Genomic DNA, 23,441 nt, shown 5'->3' on the forward strand with positions numbered 1-23,441 from the left:
TTAACGCAAATGAATTTTTACGGAAACTTTAAATAGCACACTACAATATTCAGATACCATGACACATTGTGGGATAACTTTAATCTCTGAAATTTATTTACCTTTCCGTATGGTTTGTAACTTTCGCGTAATATCATGTCCACGCAGACGACTTCTTTGCTATCAGGTAGACGCACTTGGCGGCGGATCTGCCAAAACCAAGGATCCCATTGGGCCAGGCCGACGTCACATGGGCACGTAGGCAGACGTTGTGAGTAGACATGGATATTTTGTTTCAAATAAAGGTTTCTGTTGTACCACTTAATACAGTCCAAGGCGTCGTTACTTACTGTTGTTTTGTTATTATTTACATTTTTAAGAAGAAGTCCACGGATTCCTGCAAGATAACTTTCTTTTAAGAAACATGATATCTAGGACTCATTTTATTTATTAACCGACTGATAAATCGTTTGCATTTTTATATTCAGACAAATCTATCAATTGGATTTCCGCAATTTGTAAGTTTTCTCCAAATCAACTTGAAGGACATATACAGTTTACCTCCTGTTTTCGGTAGCAGATCCCATTTCAGTGCATTTTTGTTGAACGAGTAAATGTAACGGTATATCTCTCTGTCTGTGTCTGCATGGCCGATCCATAAAGGGATGCGTTCCCTTTCCGAGTTCCATTTCATTAAATTATGTCCGTATATTGAAAACGAAAAGGTCTGTTCACCGCTTGAAATTATGATCAATTGAAACGTTGCTGTCTATAAAATGTCAAAAATAAAATTAACAATTTCGTTAAAAGAATTATAGTCTATTCGAAAACAACTGACTGACTTCCGAAACAAAAATAGGTGTAAACAGAAACACAGAGATTAAAACAACTTATATTGCTAAGATGCAAATTTAATTTATACTTAAAAAGACTATATGCAAACATTATACTAAAGTAAATTAAAATAAAACTTGCATTATAAGGATTAAATGATGGTTTCACGTTACTCCATGTTGCTATCAAAACAAAACTTGTATCAAATGCTGATATATTTTCCACCCGCTTGATTACACTTTCTAGTAATTCCAATTCTCCGGCAACTTTAGGTGTAAAGGGGTAATTTTTAAGGACATCATAGGTTCTGTAAGTGATCGTTGATAAATGGTCCAAATATATTTCTGTAAAGTATGCCGCCACAACTGGAAAGTTGATATTTGCTTTGCCATCCGAAGCCATTTGAGGCTTTTCAGAAAGATACTTTGTATCAAAACTTATGAACCCTCTCCTACACACCTAAATATAAACACATTCGTTAGAAAGATGTTTTATATAAATAATTTACAACCTAAAGTAAGGAAATCAAACACAATCTTCCGAAGACCATAAGTGACTGGTAGTACTGTTCGATTGGTATGTCGATTTCTGCTTGGGTTTAAAATATCTTTTATTCCGTTACTTGTTCTTAAGAACTGCAAAACTATTTCCGGCAAACAATTGTACAAATTCATACTCAGTATTTGTAAAAGAAGTCAAGTAGTGCTTTGATATAAACGACATGTTAAGCGTACGATTTTTAAGAGTTTGCATAAAATGAAATAATTTATAAAAGACACTTATAACATTTTAAGCGAAGAAACCGCACACATATGCAAATATAGACCTACATGCATTAGCCGTCTCATTTTGTCGAAGACTGGAATCGTAGGTTCAAACACAATTTGTTCACTGCATAGGTCATGACCAAGACTTGTATCTCCTGCTTCTTGCCCGAATGGTAGTATTGGCACTGTGAAAAAATCAACACCATAAAGCTCCTCAAATTGTTTCAAGGAAACTGCACTCTCACCATGAGTTTAAGTAAACATGAACATAGGTTCAATCAATAATTATTTGTTCGTTTATTCTTATCTTAATTTTATTTAACCAGTGAGTAGTAAACAAGCAAACAAAACAAATAAATATTTTTTTCGAGTAAAGCGAGCACATTTATCACCTCAGTTTAGGCAGTAAAGTAGTCTGTAGCAAAATGTGAGAGATGAAAGCAAACACAAACACACTTTCTGGAAATTTCAACTCAAAAGCCTTATGAGATAAAGAATGTTGCTTGTTTTGGATAACAAAACATTCTTACTGATGTCGCATGTGCCCGAATGTTTGTCTTCCACACCAGACATACAAGCGCATATTTTGTTCTCGCATATTGCATTGATTGTCCCACACATGCTTGCATCAGTACATAGTCCTCCGATGTTAGCTGAAAGACCGTATAAGTTCACTTTACAAGTATAAACATATTCGTTTAGGATAGCTTTCTTTCGTAACCGTAGATTATATTCAAGAAGATTAGCTGGTCTAAAATGGTTTCAAAATAATCAAATTACATTTCCGGATGCAGGTTGGGACAGAACTGTTCCACGCGCCTGTGGCTGCACACCACATGACGTCATTTCCTTTCAGCAGATACCCTTCTTCACATCGAAACCGTAATAGAGAATTATATGTTGTCACCATTGCACTTCCATGGAGCATTCCCTTGGATGGCACAGTAATGTTGCCACAATCTAAAACAATTGATAAAACGTGAAATAGTTTTCTCAAAATTTGATAACGTCATATTATAATATGATACAATGTAACGCATTTGTATTGGTAGGCGAAAGAAAAAATATACGATTTTTGCAATTCCGGGTTTCCCCGCGATATATGCTGGTATTAATTCAGCTAACGTTGACGTCCATTTAAGAAGATAGAAACAACTATTATGCAAACGCTACCGCGACATATCGATTGCCATAACGGGATGACCTGTTTATACAATGTAATGTTGGGCACGCATTGTTGTAAATAAGCTATTCGTGTATAAGGTCATTATTACTCGTATGTGAAAATTTATGGTATAAACAATGTATTGACTAGAGAAACATTAATAGTATTATTATATTTACTAGCAGACTTAATGATGAATACTCCCCGTCACAAATAAACTGCTTAAGAAACGTACCATGTTATTGCAGTGTTTTTGCATGAATACAGACACATTCAGAAAACTGTGTTTGATTAGTAAAATTTAGACTAATATTCTAACAGTAAATTCAATCAGTAAAAAAAACAACATAAAAACATAGTCTTAACAGAAAAAACGTAAACGGTTGCATACGCATCCAATAAAGGTAATAGTTTTTGTAGTTTCTAAATCTATTTTATACCAGAACAGACCCTAATTTGGAAGAAATGGGCAATACGTTCTAACGAACTTCGAAGGGATAACACTGATTTACTGATATGTAACCTAAATACATAAACTATGCAAACGAGGCAATACTCATATCGCCTATGTTACGGGCAACATATTGAAAATTAAGAAACACATGATTTGAAAAACAACGTAGGAAAAGAAAAAAGCATACTTTTTATGACGCATGTTGGTTTTCCACTCCATTGACCGTTTGCTTGACATACAAGTCTATCGTCACCATTGAGATCATACCCAGTATGACACTGTACCTCAATTACTGACGCAAATTTTGTTGATGCTCCGGTCACTTTACTATTTGTCAGGTCAATCTGCTCGCACACTAGGTTAATATAAAATAACAGCATATATTCACTCATTATGCATACGGAATTTGATTTATCATTTTCATATGTTGTATATTCAATGCCATCAAATCTTTTTCTCTATTCAGTGTCTGTTTCAGTGAACTATAATTTGCTTACCAATAATATTGCATGTCGGATAGCTTGTCCAATTACTGTTACTCTGACATTGTATGATATGTTCGCCGGACAACGAATATCCATTATTACAGGATACTGAAACCACGTCATTATAGTAGTATGATGTCCCGTTAATGACACCATTCGCTGGAGTAGGGTCATCGCAATCTACAACGGTTTAAATAACAAAATAATATTGCTTGAAAGATATCGATTTATACACTGTTATAACATTTGATGTGCCTCGTAAACAGTTTTTTACAACACTTTGTAATTGTTTTCTGTCTCAATTATATTTCATAAATAGCTTTCAAACGTTAAATGGACATACGAAGTATATATTACATTTTCGAATGCAGGTCGGGACTGAACTGTTCCATTTGCCTGTTGCATCACACCACAAGATGTCATTTCCGTTGAGTTGATAACCATGTTCACATTGAAAACGCAACGATGAATTAAATGTGGTTAGAATAGGACTTGTAAGTATAATGCCGTTTGTTGGTATCGTCACGTTGGTACAATCTTAAGAAATTAAAATATACAATTAATGATATATTTTAAAGTAAAATGGAAGTACAATTGCAATAATCTAGAGAGACAGTATAATTCCAGCAAAAATTCACTTAAATATAAACAAAAATGCACTGCAATTGCATCGATACCAGAGAAAATTCTTTATAAAGCCATTGGTCTTTTTTTGTTTGATACTTGACCACTTATCAAGCAATGTGACGCAGCACACAAGCATAAGACACATAAAAGAAACACACAGCAAATAGAAAAGTCTTAATACAACTTGGGTTGCCGCCTATAATATAATTGAACGCAATATGTGTTGAACTTGTTTGATGTGGTTCGAACTTACATTTAGTCAAGAGTTATTAAATAACAAAATTATTATAATAAGAGTAAATAATATAAACTACCTAAAAGGTATCATCATTAAATAATAATTCGAATCACAAAGCAAAAACCTAATGCACGTACAGTACCATTGTATTGCCATTCAACTACAGTGGATGGAGACATGAGAGGAATTAAATTGTTGACGCGTCGAAAAAACAAACCTATCAAATGCCATTCGAATTCGATTAAAATACTTTAAAGACACTGATTAAAATGATAATGAAACATAGCATCACAGGTAATCAGATTAAAGCAAGTTATATATTCACATTAAAGCAAGCACATACGCATGACAACAATACACTGCATATAAAATTTAAAATATTATAGAAAATAATATATATATATATATATATATATATATATATATATATATATATATATATATATATATATATATATATATATTGTGACACAAAATATAAAAGGTTAAGTGTAATTCAAAAGCAATAGAAAGGTTTACACTATTAATACAACCGAATTACAATTTAATTAGTAGATGGTATTTTTTTTTGCATTTTTAAAATTGCATTTTATTTTGCCATTTATGGACTCGTTTAATTCGAAAAATACAACTTTATTTCACTCATATTTTTGAAGTTTTCAAATTGAACATATAATGCTTACTTTGAATGACACATATTGGATTATCGCTCCATTGACCTTTGCCTTGGCATGTTAGTTTGTTATCACCCTGAATAAAATATCCGGTACTACACTCCACTTCAATTACAGCCCCATAATTTGTATATGTGCCGATTACTCTTCCTTTTGAAACATCCATCTTTCCACAATCTAAGAAAATCAGTTAAGGGATATAACATGTGTGCATAAATATACAAAATAATTGCATATGTAAATTTAATGAGGTCAGTGCTTTTCTTTAGTTTTTTGTAATGTATTTTAGTTGCATGTATGGATATGTGCCAGTCGGTATCATACTTAAAAAATGTTTTTAGATGCTTTTGTATTGCTTACCAATCTGTGAACATGTAACATTATCACTCCATCCAGTTGTAGTACACGTGATGACACTTGGTCCTTTTAAGTTGAAACCCACGTCACAACTGATAACAGCTGTAGAATTGAGGGACGTTGAAGTACTTATCGTCACATTCGCATTTGGTATGGCTGGTCTGCCGCAATCTGTTTGGAATGACAAAATAAAACAAGGAAAATCCTTAGTTTTTAAAAATATTTATGATTTGAGTTTTGTGAGTTTTTTATACTGAGGCGTTGGAAGAGTGAAACAAAATAAATCACGTTTAACACCGATTGAAAAAACTACTCATTTATTTCGAAGAAAGTTTTTTTATATTTCAAAATAAAAAACCCCCATTTGTTTCAGTTTATGATACAAATGTTCATGCAAATAATCAAGTTTTAAATTCAAATAAGGACTATGTTTGAATCTTTTTACATAAGAATATTTAAAAGTGAATTTGAACATTAACATTACTGTCAAAACCTTGTTTACGTTCTCATCAGTCCACGTTCTATAAATAATATACCAAGTCGCCTTGAAAATTATAAATTAATTGCAAGATTGCCACCTTTTGTTTATATCGTATTTGTATTTGCCGTAGGTTCGGGTGTTGCGTTAAACAAAAAAGACTAAAAACGTTCACCTAATTTACATATGCTAACATAACAAATCTTGAATCATGTTTTCTGTTCAGATGTTGTTGCCGAAATATGAATAATTCTTGCACATAAAATAAACTAAGCTTGGTCCAATAATGCTACGAACATTACATTCGATTCCTACCGATATGAAATTCTGGCCATGTCACTTACCCGAAGGGTCGCATATCGGGTTGCCGGACCACAAGCCGTTTCTAAGACAAGTGATGACTGAATCGCCAGACATTATATAACCATTTTCACACGAAACACTAACAACTGTATTGACAGATGTTACTGATGAATTTACTAAGCCTTTTATGGGCGTCGGGTCCCCACAATCTGTAAAATAACGGGACATTATATCGCCATAATTTGAAGTTTAGTCTAAGGTAGGCTCATTAAATCGAAATGAATTAAAGTTACCGAACATTTTTCAGTTTATGCTGCTAACCGGGCAGTCAGCTTGACCATATAGTTTTATGGTCATCGGTTTTAATGGGAAAATTATGCACTTTGATTATTACGCTTAACTCATGTACAATTCAACTTACCAATCAGTTCACATTTCGGTACATGCGTTTGATTCCAAACCCCAGAAGCCTCACATTTCACGGTCCAAACACCAAGTGGAGTGAAATCTGGTTTGCATCTGACCTCTGCCATATGCCCGTATGTGGTCACATTTGCAATGTTTATGATCATATTTGAAATTAACAGGAGGTCACAGTCTGTAATGTAGACCATTTAAAAACAAACAAGATGTCTTCAGCAATTTATCATATTGGTACGATTCGAAATACATTCAAAGGTAGGTGTTAAAGAAAGGTGTTATATTTGTTATAAGTATTATTATATCTTACCAACAATAATGCAATTTGGGTTGTCACTCCAAGTTCTGTCACTCTGGCAGTGTATGACGGAATTGCCAGTTAACGTGAAACCTGTATTACACGACACCGAAAGCACATCGTCTAAGAACCGTGATGTCCCGTTTACGATGCCGTTATCTGGGGTTGGATCATCGCACTCTGCATTGTTAATAGAAGATTGTGGAATGAATGTAATTATGTTTTCCGAACGTCAATGCTACATATAGTAATTGATACATACTTGAATATAAAAATAATGCCGTTTACTAACATTATTTCTTTAAAAAATGAATATCTAAGTATTACCTATTAAAATACACGAGGAAGAACCTGTCCACTCTCCATTCAGTTGGCAAACACGTAACGAATCGCCAATCAGTTGTCGACCATAGTTACATTCCACATGAACCACAGTTCCAACTGTCGATGTTGTGTCGTTTACACTTCCATTGGATATCGCAGCGACACCACAGTCTGTTACATATAAAAATATAATTATTTTAAGTTAATACTTGTATTTATACAATCGTCAAAGATGCCATTCAAATATTGTTGATTATAAAAGTATTGGGATATAACAACATGTGTATTTGTATTACAAATGTATTAACTTCATTACAAAAGGAAGCTCATATATGCACGCTAGTACAGAATCATCCATTTTAATTTAGTTAATTGATTACCAAGATTAGCTGATAAACGAGTGTATAACTACTTTTATTGATAGATGGACGGCTGGTAAAATAACGAGCATGTTTTTTTATGAAAAAATATTTATCAAACTAATAGAAAACGTTAAGGATCAACATGTGTATTTAAAATGTAATAATGAAATAATATCTTACGAATGAGTTCACATTGAGGGACGTGCGTGTAATTCCAAACGCCGCTAGCTTCACATCTCACAGTCCATGAACCACGTGGAGTGAAGTCAGGTTTGCAGCTGACAAGTGCTATCTGTCCGTAGGTAGTTTTGTTACCGACGTCTATCGTCATATTGACAATATTAAGTTCTTTGCAGTCTGTAAAAAAGAAAATTTTAAATTCAGCATCTACATTTCCCTTTAAATTTGTGTATTTTAATTCATCCATTTTCGTATTACTTTTTTATCAATGATATTACACAGCGGATAATATTGCAACTGTTGCAAAGTGGTTTCCTCTTAACGGAATATCCAAATAATAAAGAAAAGCCTTTCATAAACGATACTGAGAAATTGTCATTGCGTCACCTTGATTGCTTGTTAAGGGCGCACTTATCAGTGGTTGTGTTATTTTATTCTGCGTGGGTTAAATACGAAATTCGCATATGCGTTTTCCTTGTTTACTTAAAAGATAAGATCTTACCCACAACGGTGCATACTGGATAATCACTCCAAGTACTGTTACTCTGACATCGTATGATGGAATTTCCAGATAAAGCAAAACCAGTTTTACACGACACGTGGAGAACGGCATCGAGGTAGTGCGATGTCCCGTTGGTGGCGCCATTAATTGGCGTAGGATTACCGCAATCTGCAATATTTAAAGAGTTTGAATTCGATAAGTATAAACATTGTTTTACATTAAATAAGAATTGTGTGAAACGGAATGTTTAGGACATAAGGCTGTAAGAAAACATACATTTTTAAGGAAAACTATTCATAAAGCAATGCTTTGAATGGTGTATACACATCACCGCAATATAATAATGGAATTCATTATGTTTTAACTGTTACTTCTTTAAATAAGATAAATACAAAACTGGATAGTAATACCTATCAAAGAACAAAATGGGGTATTAGTCCAATTTCCGTTTTCTTGGCAAACAATAACTGAGTCCCCGACTAGTTTTCGACCATATTCACACACGACGCTTACAACAGATCCAACGCTTGAAGAGGTGTGGTTGACCTCACCAAATGAAACCGTTGGGTCCCCACAGTCTGGAACATAATTATACCAGTGGAATCTTCAACTTATATCAAGCTTGGCTTCTTGTTTTTCATGTTAATAATTAATAATGGTGTGGTGTGTTTCAATACAATTGTTATATTACATGCATCCCTTTCTAATAAACTGCAATGTTAATTAATTGTAACAACCATTTGCATTTTTTGTCTTTTTTATATATCAATACATAATGTCTAACGGACCTGTACATGTAACGGCCATATCCTTGCTGTGGTTACAGTTGTCGAACGTGTCATAGTGGCACTCATTGATGTTGGAATTGTTCACGCCACATACCATATTATCTATAAAAATCGGCCCAGTTCCCTCGTGCAATGATGTTTGGAATGTCTTAGCAGGACTGGAAAGAAACGATAGAGAAAGTGTATTAACCTTATCATGCATTACCTAACAGCGAATGCTTCATAATTATGATTTACGCTTATTTTGTATAAACTTAATACAAATGACTTTCCCGTACTAGAAATAGTGAAAAGTATTGCCTAAGCATTTATAACAATGTAACCGAAAACGTATGTACTTAAAAAATAACTTAAACCTACGGATAGCCCATCATTCTGCATATAACGTCAGCTTCCTCTTTTCCAAAGCTGTCACTGCATACTGTACCCCATGTGTCTAATACTTTGATCTCAACTCTACCACTAGTAGATTTACTTCCATTTGCAAGTCGAATATCCTGTACTGAAAGTGGCCGACCTAAAACCATTCGGTTGTTTGCTAATTATATACACAATCACGCCTTATTGATAATTGATGACATAGTCATATGCTATACTCGCAGAGGAGAAAATAGGTACTTGGTTCTTTAATATTAAAGATAGGTGTATATACAAAAGAAATATGAACTCTTCGTTGCATAATTTACTCCAATTAATGAACACAATTAAATATCCTCCATAAAATATGAGTTCTAAAGTTTACTCTTAGCTGACTAAGTCATGGTTGAAATATCGTTTTAAATCTCGGCTGTACATTGATATGATTGAATAAGGACATGCTTCATTGTTCCCACAGCATGGTACAGTACAGTACATAGAATACAATACCCCAGAACAAGAACTAAAAACAAATTCGTTTTCAATACGGATTTCAACATATTTGCAAGTTGGCTTATATATGTTCAATCGTGACTTACGGTATTCCAGACATTCACCAATTGTCGTCCATACTTTGTCGGTACATGTCATGCGCAGCAACCCGACGTACGTTCTGTAATATTCGCAGTTTGCATACAAACTTGTCCCGTTGTAATTGAAGTACCCAACGCCCCAAAATGCGATATCAGGTTGCCCACATTCTGGAAATTGATTAAATCATACATACATACGATATATAATTATTCACCATCATTCAAACGCATTGATTATTCATCCGACTCGTCAATATGTTAACTTTTTAGGTCAAACAATGTACAATAACTGCAAAGTCATGAGAAACAATGTAACATGCCGTTGCAAAGTAAGGACACATCCTGTCTGTGAGTGCATTGGCCATTCTTTATGTATTTGCACTGGCTGAGAGAGGTTTCATTGCCATCACAATGAAGTTGATGTACGTGAACAGGACCGGAGCCTTCACCATACCTTGCACCCGTGAAAAACACCGCTGCTCTATAACTATAAAAATATCATCGTTAGTAAGTTTTCAATTATTTTAATTATTGCCAGTTTCACGAATCCTTAGATATATTGATGATAAAAAGATGAAACCATCAGTCAAGCTATGTTGCAAAGTACATTATGCAGAATACTATTTGTCAATTTAACTGATAAAATGTAGTTTTAACTAATGAAGTCAGTTCATAATTGTTTTTTGGGGTCATTTATTCCATAAAAAATAAATGACATACTACATGTTTTAATTGCAACATGTAATGTTCCAATGCAATTAAAACGCTATTCAGATTTTGCCAACATGGAGTAAAGCGTTTGTATGTAACGGATTAAGAAATCACATGATGAAAAATGAGGTCCCATTTGCTTAAGTTTTAATATTTGATATAAATCAGAAACATGTGGTTTAAGTATTGTGTGTAGGTGACGAAAGTAAAATCTAAACTGAATATAATACAAATAAAACTTGTAAAACTAAAATTATAACTAATACTACCTGGAATTCATCAATTTACATAAAACGTCAGCGTTGGCATAGTCAAAATTGCTGTCGCAAATGGTTCCATAAATGCCGTCCACAGCTATTTCCACTCTACCTACGTTAATACTTGGACCATTTACAAGGCGTACACCCGTTACATTTAGCGGAGGGTCTGCAATGATATTTAAACACAAAGAACACTTTAATTTTTATTTTATGGGCAATTAGAGTAACACAATATGATAATTTCTAATCTTCAGTGCGTTTGTGTGATAAAATCAAATATAGTGATTGCTTGGTGGGACAACGAACGGAAATGAAAATATACATTTACAGCGTGCATTTCGGTTTGGAGTACGGATAATGCTGGAAATATTTTTTAGCGTCTGAAGAGGTGTTTAATATTGAAATATTGCGAATTTCTATTTTGCCTGCAAATTGGTCTGGAATATTTACCATGTTTGGCAATATGAGTTGTCCGCGTGTACAGCAATCAATACAATAATCTGAATATTCTTCTAAACAACCGGATATTATCGGCAGTGGTTGAAAGTAGTAACTTGCCAAGATGGCAAAGATCCCTTATCTGCGAAATGTTGTTAACGTGCATTTCAAGTACCAGTTGCTTTATTTTGAAATTTGTTCACCTATGACATGTATGATAATCAGTATTGAATAAAGAAACTCATTAAATAATACACAACCCTGTTGACATTGTATAGTTTTAATAACCATGAACTAATTTACCGAGTTCAATCATGGGACAGGTGCAGACAGCTTTTAATTTTTGTTACATATCGATGACTGTCGGTTGTATGACAGGACTAGCTTTTTGTAAGCAAATTTCACACATGTGTTTAGATTTGTAGGTTTAATGACTTGTGAACAAGGGAGATAGAAAATTTTATCGGATTGATAAATACGTTAACGTATTTTTTTTACAGATTATTTAGTAGAGAAAGCAGTAATGATGTTTGCGCGCAAAAGCGAGAGTTTTCTCGTTTTGGGGTTTTCTATGAGGTTCAAACCTACTGATTTACTATTCGAGGTGTGTATTTGAGGGGCAGAAGCAGAAAAAAGGTTATTAACCCGCCCCAACACCTTAATGAATATATGTGTGTTAAAATAATCGGTTACATTACTTTACTTGTTAAATTGAATGATAAAAGTCTATATTTAGTCTATATTTTCAGTCCAGTGTTTTAGTTAATGATAGATGGGATCCTAACACGAACCGATTCCTTTACTGATGAGGTAAATGGATGAATGTTTAACTAAGTCGGAAGCAGCTATGGTTTCTTAATTATCTGCTCCATTCTTTTCTCCTTATTTTGCATTAATGCGATTTGCAATGATAAGTGATGTGTATCATACTTTAGACTCACGCGTCCTGGAGATACTCCTTCGTGTAATTTTATTAAATTTTTAGAATGTTTAAATATCCGTCTTATTGTATTTTTTCAAATTGTTATAATTGTTGCTATATACTGAAAGTTATAAGCAACAAGTTATTCTTCTTTTCTAACAATTTAAAACTGATATTCTTATCTTTTCGTTTTTGTGTGACTGTTTTAATGCAGATGTCGGTTTAATGCAGTTGTTGCAAATGTTCGTCTTATGCATATATATTATATTCGAATACTTCTGAATTAACTTCACTATGTTATGGTATGGGTTTGTGGATTTTGTGGGTTGGGTAATTTATTTGTTTTCCGTTGATGTCCGGGATGCGTGCGGGACGCATTTGATGCTTGTTTATTGTGTTGACGTGCGAAATGAATGTACCCAGGTGTTAGTTACATGGTTTTCTAGAAAATAATTTAATTTTCACAATATTGTAATAGCTGATTATTTTGCAGATTTCTTTGCAATTGGTGTGATGACTGGACATTCGAGGCATCCTGTGTGCGCTTTAGGCATTGGCGAGGGGCGTGTTTGTTGTTTTGGCCGTAGCGTCCGTGGGCTTGTGCTTTTAAATGGTGAAGGTAAATTGTGTACTTGAATGATTTTAAGTCTAGGCTTGACGTCTGATGTGTAAATAATAGTGTACTTTTGCATGCAACACATATGCATGTTTAATGCTACGTGCAAGGACGTGTTCTACAGAATTGATTTACATGTAGTATTGTTTCATTTCTTAGATCGATGAGAAAGATTTCGGCCATTGAGGTCGATCTCTGATGCACATTGAAGACATACGGTCGTCAGAATAATTGTTGTTTGCATTTATTTGTAAAAGTCTTGTCAATTACAAACATGCACTCCTAGTTTTTCTATGTGTTATTTTTTATAAGGAACTGACTGATGGTGATACTGTTAATTAAGATGATGTTTATGTAGATAATGTTGAGGAATATTTTATTATAGTCTGGTAATATAGAATAATTCCATCCTCTTGATTACGAGTAAATGAAAACTGAACTTGCATCCTGGCGAAATATCATATTGATACGAAAATGTGCGTTTACAAAGAAAAAATGGTGAACTGTACATATGTACTTACATAGACGGCAGATTGCTGCCTGTTGTGACCACTGACCTGCATTGCAAACAAATGTGGTGATATTTGAAGTTAATCCGGCATTGCAGGTCAGTGTGGCAATGGTGCCATTTGTGTTGTATGACAACGAACCACCAGACACAAGCAGAGCGGGGCATTCTGATAAAAAAAAACGTGTTGCATAATGTTATTTGGTTTTGAATAGCTAAACTATCGCTATAATATAAATGTAGAGTTGATTGATAATCGGCATAAACCGATGTTTTGCATTTTTAAATTTGTGAGCTTTATAAAACAACGATAAATACCCGAGCAAACCAAAGACGTCGTGTTTGAAGGCGAACAAAGCCAATACGGTGGTAGCGGTTCATACACACACTTGTTGATATGATTTGATGTATTAGGGCAACTTGTTATATGCAGAAGTAACGCCCCATTTCCATTTAGTGAACAGCAGTAATGATTAATATATCTGTAACGAAACGCAAACTTTACACAGAAGATTATAATTAATAATTAAAATCATCAATCAAAATACTATTTATGACTGGAACTGTTTAAACAGTATCCATTTTCCACAAACTTGTATTCGTGTGACCTTTTGTTTTAAAATTATACCTATGCTTGCGGACTACCTGCGTTTTAGTTTTTGTTTTAAATATACTTGATACTGTGGTTTTCGATTTATGTGTGTGGACATGTATCATTATAAATGATGATTTAAGTAAGAACAATTTCATCTATCTACTAGTTCATGTTTTATGGCTTTAACACAGTTAGAACGTCAGAATATGACTTTTACTTATTTGGAGAAACATTATTTTTGTATTAAACACATTTTTTATCACACTTACGTTAAATTCATCATTTGACAAAGCATCTTGCCATATGCTGGAGAGAAATTTTTGGCACAAACCGAGCCCCAAACTCCTTTTGCAAACAGTTCCACCCGGCCGTCGAACCTGCTTGAACCACCAGACAATCTTATATCGGTGACATTCAGGCTGGAAACTAAAATGACAAATATATTTTTTATACAAAGTATACAATGTTTAGCTCATGATGATAATTACTGGATGTAATGTTATCAAGTACATGTTTTAATACATAATTTTATTATACAAACAATCACCATTAATTAAAGAACATAGAGAAAGAACATTATCAATCTTTAAATACACAAACATACTTAAATGAAGTGTATGCTATTAGGCCGAATGTAGCTATGTTAACCAAATATCAGTATTGCATACAATTGAGTGTTAATAAATAATATTACAGAACCTTCTGTGTAATATAGACCTTAACGACAAACAAATACATACAGGTACATTGAATGCCAACATCGTTTGAATGCGAGCAGTTGTGTTGCGAGTGAAACGAACAGCTGCCGACGTCCATCTCAGAACCCGAACATTGTAAGCTGGCCATATGGATCGGACCAGATCCTCGACCGTACTCTCCATTTGTCGTGTATGAATAGTAACTTCAGAAGCAATAAAGTAAATAATATATTTATGTAAAGGAACTTGTATTAATAACTTTAGTTTCATCATTTATTAATAACACAACACTATTTATAATGAATTTTTAATTTGAACTTTTATCACACGCCAAACTTAAGGACAGCTATATCCACAGCCGTAATCCGTGTGACCTTAAAATATGTCGCGACTTTTTTTCTGACAATTTTATATAACCGTTTCTATTTCAGTTAAGTTTCATTTTTAAATCTGCTTCTTCACAAACATGGAACATGAAAAAGCTATGGACTGTAATGGATAACTATCGTTTGAAAAAAATAAATATTATCAGGGCATGAAAATACAGACACAAGCATCCAATTTCTGAGTGTAATACGGACTTAGTGTTGGCGTGACCGGCTTCAGACGGTCTCAAAGATCAAAGCGTTATTAAAATCCTTGAAATAATATTGATATATGGAGCGGATGAAAAAAAACACAACTGAAAGCTAAATAGAAACTCAAATATTGAACATTTAAGAATGACATTGGCTCTAAGCTGACGAAATGTCAACCGATTCTGTACATCATAGTGGTCTCAACATTTGTATACGTCACTTCTTACCATGAACATCTAAAAGGTCTGATAGGTAATTCATACACACAGTAAATATGAACTTTGCAGAAATACCCATTGAAAATAAATTAAAACACAAATTTTTAAAGGAAACCCGTAGGTACAATGATCAGAAAGTAATAACCAAACAGCGCACATAACATATAATTTCATTAGAAACGCTTAACTGTAGATAACTCGAACAAATTTAAGAACAGAAGTTCTAATGGCGAGAAAAGCAAGCGAAATGATGAAAATGACTTATGTTCTGCCTAGCTTTTATTTTGTACTTGGGAATACCGACATGACCACCATTTGTAGTGGTAGACCTTCACATGCAAAAATGATTTAAAAAGCTACCGAAACGTCAGTGAGCTGAAACTTTAAAAGTTGAAGAGTGCCAACGATAGTGGCGAGAGAAAATTGTATTTATCCGGATTCGACGTATTTGACATATTGATCCATAGATGCCATTCTTTTGAAAGGGTATTCGTTATGTTCCAGGTCCATACGTTTTTGAACGAAATTATCACATCATTAACAAGTCTCATCAACCTGTTAAAATGGGAATTACCTAGCATTTAGCATTCTACATAAAACGGTTGCTTCTTCTTTCGCAAACATGCCGTCACAGATGGTCCCCCATGTGCCGTTGATTTTAAGCTCTACTGTGCCTTGATACAGATATAATGCTTGGTTCATTAGGCGAATGTCTTGGATATTTACTGACATACCTTTAAAATAAATATTGTAATGTGTATTGATAACATTCAAACGATAACCAATTTTTGCGAGAAATAACCGAATGACGACATTTCTTGCGAAACAATGATGTTAATATTTGTCATTGATAAAATACAATTTTTATTGGGATACACTACGAATGGTTTAACTTATTATGCATTTAACTTTGTTCAAGATCGATTCTGTATTATTATTATTATCATTCGTAACAATAAATTGCAAACGTGTTAACCGTTTACATACCAAAGCGTTGCTTGAAATAATTGTGAATATTTTGCTTACATTCGGCAGTTTTATTCCATAGTCCGTTGTTTCCACATATGTATTGAACATAGGCTGGGTCATCAGTATGACATCGAATTGTTAACGTTCTCGACGTGTCATTGTATGTCGTTATTTGCCCATTTGAAACGTTTACTTGACCGCAGTCTGAATTGTATACAGTTAGTTTTAAACACATTTCATTTTGACATTTTATTACTTAAAGTCAGTTATTTATAACCAGGAAAGTGCCATTGTCAGTTATTAAATAGCATGTGTATTCGCATGTATACACGTACGATTTACACTTTTCATGTACTATACCTGTACAAACAAGAGCTACTGCGCCATCGATGCATTTGTCGCCGAAGTGCGGTGTTCTGTATGTGCAATTATTTATGTGACTTTCTTGTCCAGTACACTGAATGTCTCGTATCATTGGAAGGCGGCCGGTGGTGTTATAATGATAGTCAACGTAGAAATTAGAAGCGGCACTGTAATTCATAGTGCTTATAATTAATTTTTAAAGAAAAAAAATTGCATTTTGCATTCGATGTTGGCTAAATAATTGAAACTATTTTAATCAGAACGAATATATATTTAATGATACACCATGTGCATTCGAAGCTTACTGCGATCCGATCATTTTGCAGAGGACCTGTGCATCGTTATAATCGAAATTATCTTGGCAGATTGTGCCAACAGTGTTTTCAATTCGCACTTCTACAAGACCATCACGTGCACTTGATCCACCAACCAAACTAATTGAGCTTATTTTCAAAGGAAAGCCTGCAATCATTATAAATATCAACATAACCCAACAGTGTTCAATCACATTCGTAGTGCTCAACTATTCATACCAAAATTCAAATTCAAAGAATCTTCAAATAACACCACACAACACATGCATTGTTATTAGATGATAAATCTCTAATGTTAAACACATCAAAAACTATAATTGACTGTAAACATTTATCAACACTATAATGTTTGTTTCTGTTTCATTGTAGTCTTGCAATCTTAAACACTTTTAAGTGTTGTGTTGTTGTGAGTAAAGATATTATGAAATAAATCAAATTTGTTGAAATATAGATATATTAAAGGTTTTAAAGGTTTTTTGTTTTTCTGATTAAATAATGAACAAACAATTGAACAAATACATGTTAAAACATTTCACAATATCTCTCATCACAAGCACATATGTAATACCACAGACAGTATTCATTTAAAACGTATTTAATAAAACATATTATATATACAAAAGAGAGGGATACATCGTGTTAAATTATATTATAATCATTAATATTTACATACCATTACAGCCAACCATTAATTGATACTGGCATGAATAGACTGTTGTATAGCTGCATAAGTTTACATCTGTGGCATTTGAAGAACATTGGAGGTTTGCAATCAAACCGTTTGACATTGTACTATTGTATCGCCATGTGAAGATAATAGATGTCAAACTAAAATTATATCGGATATGCATCATCTTAAATAATATCTTTTTAAGCGCATCGCGTAACTAATGATGCTTGTAAGGAAAAGAGCATTTAAAAAAAGACAAAGTAGTGGATCCATGAATTCATAAGCTAAAATAGTATTGCATTACACTAAAGATAATACACAATCTTCTTTTTCAAAAACATTTCAAACAGGCAATCGATCATGTTTGATCCGTTAACATTTGTTTAATGGGTAAACTTCGATACAGATCTTTACAGACGGATAAATGTAATGATGACATTGAAATTTGAAATATGCACCAAGGCTTTTTATGACCAATTGTCGCATTATAGTGAACAGAGGACTGTAATTCCCCCAATCCCCCCAAAAAACCCGCATAATAAACATTCTTACACAGGTGCAAACAATATTTTGTAAGCATAAATGACAAGTTCATGGATCGTTTATAGACATATAGTTGATTTTCGATGATATTAATCCTCAAATTGTACATGTACATATTGGCAATAAACAATTTTTATCTACTAATATTCGTCAATTATGGTAACGGAATTCAATCCTTGAGTACTGGAATACATATTCGATGGTCTAGAAGATTAAACAATATTTTAATATAACAACATGCTTAAAAGACGTCGATACGATTGACCCTTTTTATTTTAAGTTATTATACGTCTTGTTTTTACCAAGATGCGTTCTCCGTTGTGACAACAAAGTATTCAGTACGTAATCTATGATATGAGTGGCGAAAATCATGTGCTTTTTGAAGCTTTTTTCAATACTTGGCTTGAAATATATACTTTGTATTCTTGTGAACATTTCGCATGATAACTTAAAGACAGGTCAAAATTCGCTATATTCTTTGATTTAAAATGTCGTAGTCTCATTACGCAGTTATTGTTGAAACCAATCCCATTTACATGTGATAACTCAATACTTAAATTTTTGTGAACTCGAGAATTAACACACCATTTTTAAATCCTACATTTTTCTTGATAGCATAAGCCTTATATATGAATATTAATGAAAACACATGTTCGCAGGGTTTTAGTTTGTTCAAGAGTCTATTTGCAAAAACAGGTTTATGATGTGATACGGTCATCGGTTTATGCCATTTGCTTACATCAATTTAAAAACAAACATTGTAAGAGTGTGTGTGTCGGTAATGGGCATGTACATGCAGATTAAAAATCGACACATTGTGTTGATATACTTTTGCATACTGATAAGAAGGGTTTAAATAATCTGTCATTATTGTAAACATAAACTTTTTCTGAAGATGAAACGGAGACGTTGTTTTAAAAAAAATATTCAGACCGAAACATGCTTATTAGAGATCGGGTTCATAGTGAATTTTACATTAAAGACAACTGAACGATCGGATTAAATAAAAATATAAGCGTGCATTAAAGAAATAATAAACATGTATAATTGTAGTGTATAGCATTCAGATATAAATAAAAATGAGGCGGATGCCAGAGTACACGGGAGTATAAAAAAAGCTTCTATGAAACGTACGATTTTAGTTTAAGAATGGTTCAAATTTGATTTACCGATAAGTGTTAATACACACATGAGCAATAAAACTGTGTAATTGTTTAAACGGGCAGTGAAAATGTTTAGCTTCATTGCTTTTGATTAAAAAAAAAACAAGATGCAGATGCAATAACAATTTGAGTTTACACCATTATAAATCAACATATTAATTAATACTTACTGTAGCCCTTTCATCTGACAAAACACATGTCCACCGACAGAGTAAGTATGTCGGGTGTAGTTCGATATGTATCCACACACTTGACCCCAGGTATCCCCAACAAGCACCTCCACTCCTCCATCATACAGGCCGACTCCACCAACAAATCGCACGTCTCTCACGGCTGTAAATTGATTAGCCAGACTTAAAAAAAATATTTAACATGATTAAACTCGGAAAGGTTATTGATTGTTTTTAAAGTTAAATAAAGACCTTCCGAATTTGGTTAACACGCTGCGACATTTAAACATTTTTAAGGGTTGCAAATTACGTAGAAGAACGTTTGCATTCGTTTTATCTATATCTGTGCATTACGTCTGTTTAAAAATATCAACAACAAGCATTGTGGTTATGTGAACATATCCTTTGTAAACAATTTACATTATTATTTTAGACAAAAGATGAGAATACGCATCTTATATCATGAGATTGTGTATTTTTTAAAATATCAAACCGGAGTCCTTAAGACACTGATTGGACACTTTTTACACAACAGTGTCAATCGATACAATACAAAATGTTTGCATTGAGGATCAGAACACATATACAAACGGTTTATAGTTCAGTTTAAAAGATGAAATACCTAAAGGTCCACATCGTGTACCATACTCTTCCCATGTGCCGTTGAGTGAACATTGATATAAGAACTGGAAATAAGTGGTCCCGTTGCTGCATCTGCCAGTGTATATGTCACCATTGCTTGTAATATTGACGTGTTCCAGCAACCCATAATGCCGCTGTGTCAGTCGTGAACAACCTACAGTTGACATGAAGTTAATATTCATTTAAAAAATGTTAAGAGTAAAACTAAAAAGTCCAAATGGTTATGACAGTTGCCATCTTCCGGCGGCGTGACTGACTAATACCTTCTGCACAATGTTTTTATAATCTTAACTTTTGTAACATGTGTTAATGAAATCCTTCAACGGTCATAGGAGGTTTACTGTTTTGATTGACGAATGACATTCCTACAGAAACCCCTCAAGCTTTGCGGTAGAGTATTACAAAAGGGAAACCCAACATAACTAGGATTTAAGACTTAAGTTGTTTGTACCTGCACATATCAAGCCCACGTCGCTCGAATGGGAACACGTTTGACCTGTTGACCTAGAGCAGTTGTGGATTGATTTTTCTAATCCAGTACATGCTAACGAACGGTAAAATACTGGGCCATTACCATATCCGTATTGTCCATTTGTGGAGTAGTCTAGAGCACTGTAAGGAGATATACCATTTACAATTTATATTTTGTCAATTTTATTACAAAGTAAGTATACAAGTTACTTTTAACATTTGTAAAACAATCACTTTTATAAAATGGAACATCTCAACTGTATGCAAAGTACCATAGTAAGGAAATAGTAACACAATAACCTTAGATTTGTATGAAGCATTCTGCATAGAACATCTGCGTCAGTAAAGTCAAACAAGCCGTCTCCACAGATTGTCCCCCAGATACTATCAATGCTTATTTCTACTCGTCCTTCCAGCTCACTGTTTCCCCCAACCAATCTGATGTCTTTGCCAGTAAAATTATCTACAAGAAAGTATAACTAATTTGTTTTATAAGAACATATATAATTCATGCTAAAACAAGTTCCATATTACAAAAAAACTGCATGGTAGAACTTTCGGCAATAGTAATTGTTTTGTATTTACGAGTATAACATGGCGTATTGCGAATTTGCTTTTTTAATTGGGTAATACTTGCAGTCAATGTTCATTTATAGTGATGTGTGGCGTGTTTTTTCTGATACAAAGACGCACTATTTAAAATGTATGAAGTTTATAATACCTACATAGCCTTACTGTTCCAGATTGTTCGGAAACAACAGTCAAATCTACCAGCAAAGCTGACATAAAAAAACAATCATGCACATATAAGTATTGTTTATTGAGGTAATACATTTCGATTGAGATAATTGATTCTTTTAACTGATATTTAAAAAAAAAATAACTGTATTTTTACACAGTACTTTACTATTACCAAGTGGAATAATCACACATATAATAACAGGGACATCATCTGCAAAAAGTAAAATTAATTTTATTATTGAATATATGTATAATTTATGTTAAAAAACACTGTTTCATATTACGACCACATTGCCTGGTTGAGATTACGGAAATTATAATTGTATTATGTTTACGTGTATTCAATGGATTACTGTGATAAATGCTTTTTGAATTGCATTATGATTGCAGCCAAAGCTCATTTATATTGATATTTTGGTATCTAATATTTATGAGATTAAAATCAACACACACACATTTAAATGCATCGACTTAAGACCACCTACAAAAATACCTGCACAAACAATCTGATGCTTCCACAGCATAGCTGACAGGAAACAAACAATTATGAACGCATTAATGTTTTTTTTATTGATGTAATTCATTTAGATTGAAATAATTGACTTGTTTAACTTGTAATTGTTAATGTAAATGATTAAAGCGTTACCCACTACTTAACCACCAGAAAATGGAAGATAACACAAAGAATAACTTTGACATAACTTTGACATCCTTGCACAGGAAATTTAACATCAAATCCCTCATTAATAGAAATACATAATTAGCATTAACGATAACACAGAAAGTAAATACTTACCAAACGCAAAGGTTATTAATAAACGCTGCCATCTACACTCTCGGTTGTTCATTGTTATTTTAACAAATTGTCGGTTGATGTTTGTAACTAGCATGAAATAACAAAACATTCTTGGTTAAACGTGCGTTAAATAAGAAAATTGTGTACACACATACTAAGTTGAGGGGTTTAAAATATGCATTCTTAAAGGTAGCTATATATTTCTGTACGAATAATATCGGATAACATGGAGTACACGTATTTGTATCTTTTTCATGATATAAAAAATTATGCTTATTATTATTTCAAATACAAAATATTTGTTGGACATGTAAACATCTTGTTTGTTTTTCATAATACAATAGGTTAATTATACACCGGTTAAGTAACAATAATCTTTAACGGAAAACGCATATGATTGTGGAGTTGGTTATAATGTTATTTTTACTTTTGCCTTGATTAAATGCACATCCAGTATCCATCATAGTTAATTATATCTTATATATTTTGATATATTTGGTAAAATTTGGATTTATTGACTGAACGGAAATTCCGCTTACAATCTTCTTCATAAATAAATTGTACTTGATTTGATTTATTTATTTTCTTAAACAATGATATTATGTTGTTTTAAACATCGACAAACATTTCAAACATCTATGAAAAGAAACAAATTTCTGATTTTTGCATTATACTATCCATATCTACAAGGGAGCCCACTAAATGCGACATTATCTTACCTATATAATATGGTTTTCATCTCCATGCAAATGCATGAAAAATTGAACGCTTAAAATGCTGTGTTCTTTCTTAATGCATGTAATCAAATATTATGTAATAGTCATATACAATATTGTGACATACGGTGCCAAAATAGATAAAACACCTCCA

At 33.2% G+C, this 23,441-nt stretch overlaps 1 protein-coding gene across 2 annotated transcripts in view; it reads right to left on the bottom strand.

The window, feature by feature from the left end:
* The window catches only part of LOC127873539 (uncharacterized), a 48,589-nt gene that overhangs the window by 20,607 nt on the left and 4,541 nt on the right, over positions 1-23,441 (bottom strand). The window contains exons 3-40 of one of the 2 annotated variants that reach the window (XM_052417421.1): positions 22,572-22,658; positions 21,760-21,813; positions 21,335-21,497; positions 21,015-21,175; positions 20,544-20,717; positions 19,922-20,084; positions 18,049-18,203; positions 17,367-17,523; positions 17,059-17,228; positions 16,756-16,902; positions 16,304-16,463; positions 14,976-15,136; positions 14,505-14,661; positions 13,959-14,122; positions 13,654-13,809; positions 11,166-11,322; positions 10,506-10,672; positions 10,192-10,353; positions 9,596-9,752; positions 9,236-9,393; positions 8,858-9,025; positions 8,448-8,615; positions 7,946-8,122; positions 7,407-7,574; positions 7,092-7,259; positions 6,783-6,959; positions 6,403-6,570; positions 5,584-5,751; positions 5,233-5,400; positions 4,042-4,221; positions 3,697-3,864; positions 3,387-3,554; positions 2,361-2,540; positions 2,111-2,233; positions 1,644-1,765; positions 955-1,272; positions 541-748; positions 102-376 (exon numbers count right to left, since the gene is read on the bottom strand). In XM_052417421.1, coding sequence (XP_052273381.1) covers positions 102-376; positions 541-748; positions 955-1,272; positions 1,644-1,765; positions 2,111-2,233; positions 2,361-2,540; positions 3,387-3,554; positions 3,697-3,864; positions 4,042-4,221; positions 5,233-5,400; positions 5,584-5,751; positions 6,403-6,570; positions 6,783-6,959; positions 7,092-7,259; positions 7,407-7,574; positions 7,946-8,122; positions 8,448-8,615; positions 8,858-9,025; positions 9,236-9,393; positions 9,596-9,752; positions 10,192-10,353; positions 10,506-10,672; positions 11,166-11,322; positions 13,654-13,809; positions 13,959-14,122; positions 14,505-14,661; positions 14,976-15,136; positions 16,304-16,463; positions 16,756-16,902; positions 17,059-17,228; positions 17,367-17,523; positions 18,049-18,203; positions 19,922-20,084; positions 20,544-20,717; positions 21,015-21,175; positions 21,335-21,497; positions 21,760-21,813; positions 22,572-22,623 — 6,267 coding nt within the window. In that variant the 5' untranslated portion in view covers positions 22,624-22,658. Of the gene's footprint in view, positions 1-101; positions 377-540; positions 749-950; positions 1,273-1,643; positions 1,766-2,110; positions 2,234-2,360; positions 2,541-3,386; positions 3,555-3,696; positions 3,865-4,041; positions 4,222-5,232; positions 5,401-5,583; positions 5,752-6,402; positions 6,571-6,782; positions 6,960-7,091; positions 7,260-7,406; positions 7,575-7,945; positions 8,123-8,447; positions 8,616-8,857; positions 9,026-9,235; positions 9,394-9,595; positions 9,753-10,191; positions 10,354-10,505; positions 10,673-11,165; positions 11,323-13,653; positions 13,810-13,958; positions 14,123-14,504; positions 14,662-14,975; positions 15,137-16,303; positions 16,464-16,755; positions 16,903-17,058; positions 17,229-17,366; positions 17,524-18,048; positions 18,204-19,921; positions 20,085-20,543; positions 20,718-21,014; positions 21,176-21,334; positions 21,498-21,759; positions 21,814-22,571; positions 22,659-23,441 lie in introns of both variants that reach the window. The other variant, XM_052417422.1, reaches the window with a different exon arrangement.

The sequence above is a fragment of the Dreissena polymorpha genome, chromosome 3, assembly GCF_020536995.1.
Source record: "Dreissena polymorpha isolate Duluth1 chromosome 3, UMN_Dpol_1.0, whole genome shotgun sequence".
NCBI lineage: Eukaryota > Metazoa > Mollusca > Bivalvia > Myida > Dreissenidae > Dreissena > Dreissena polymorpha.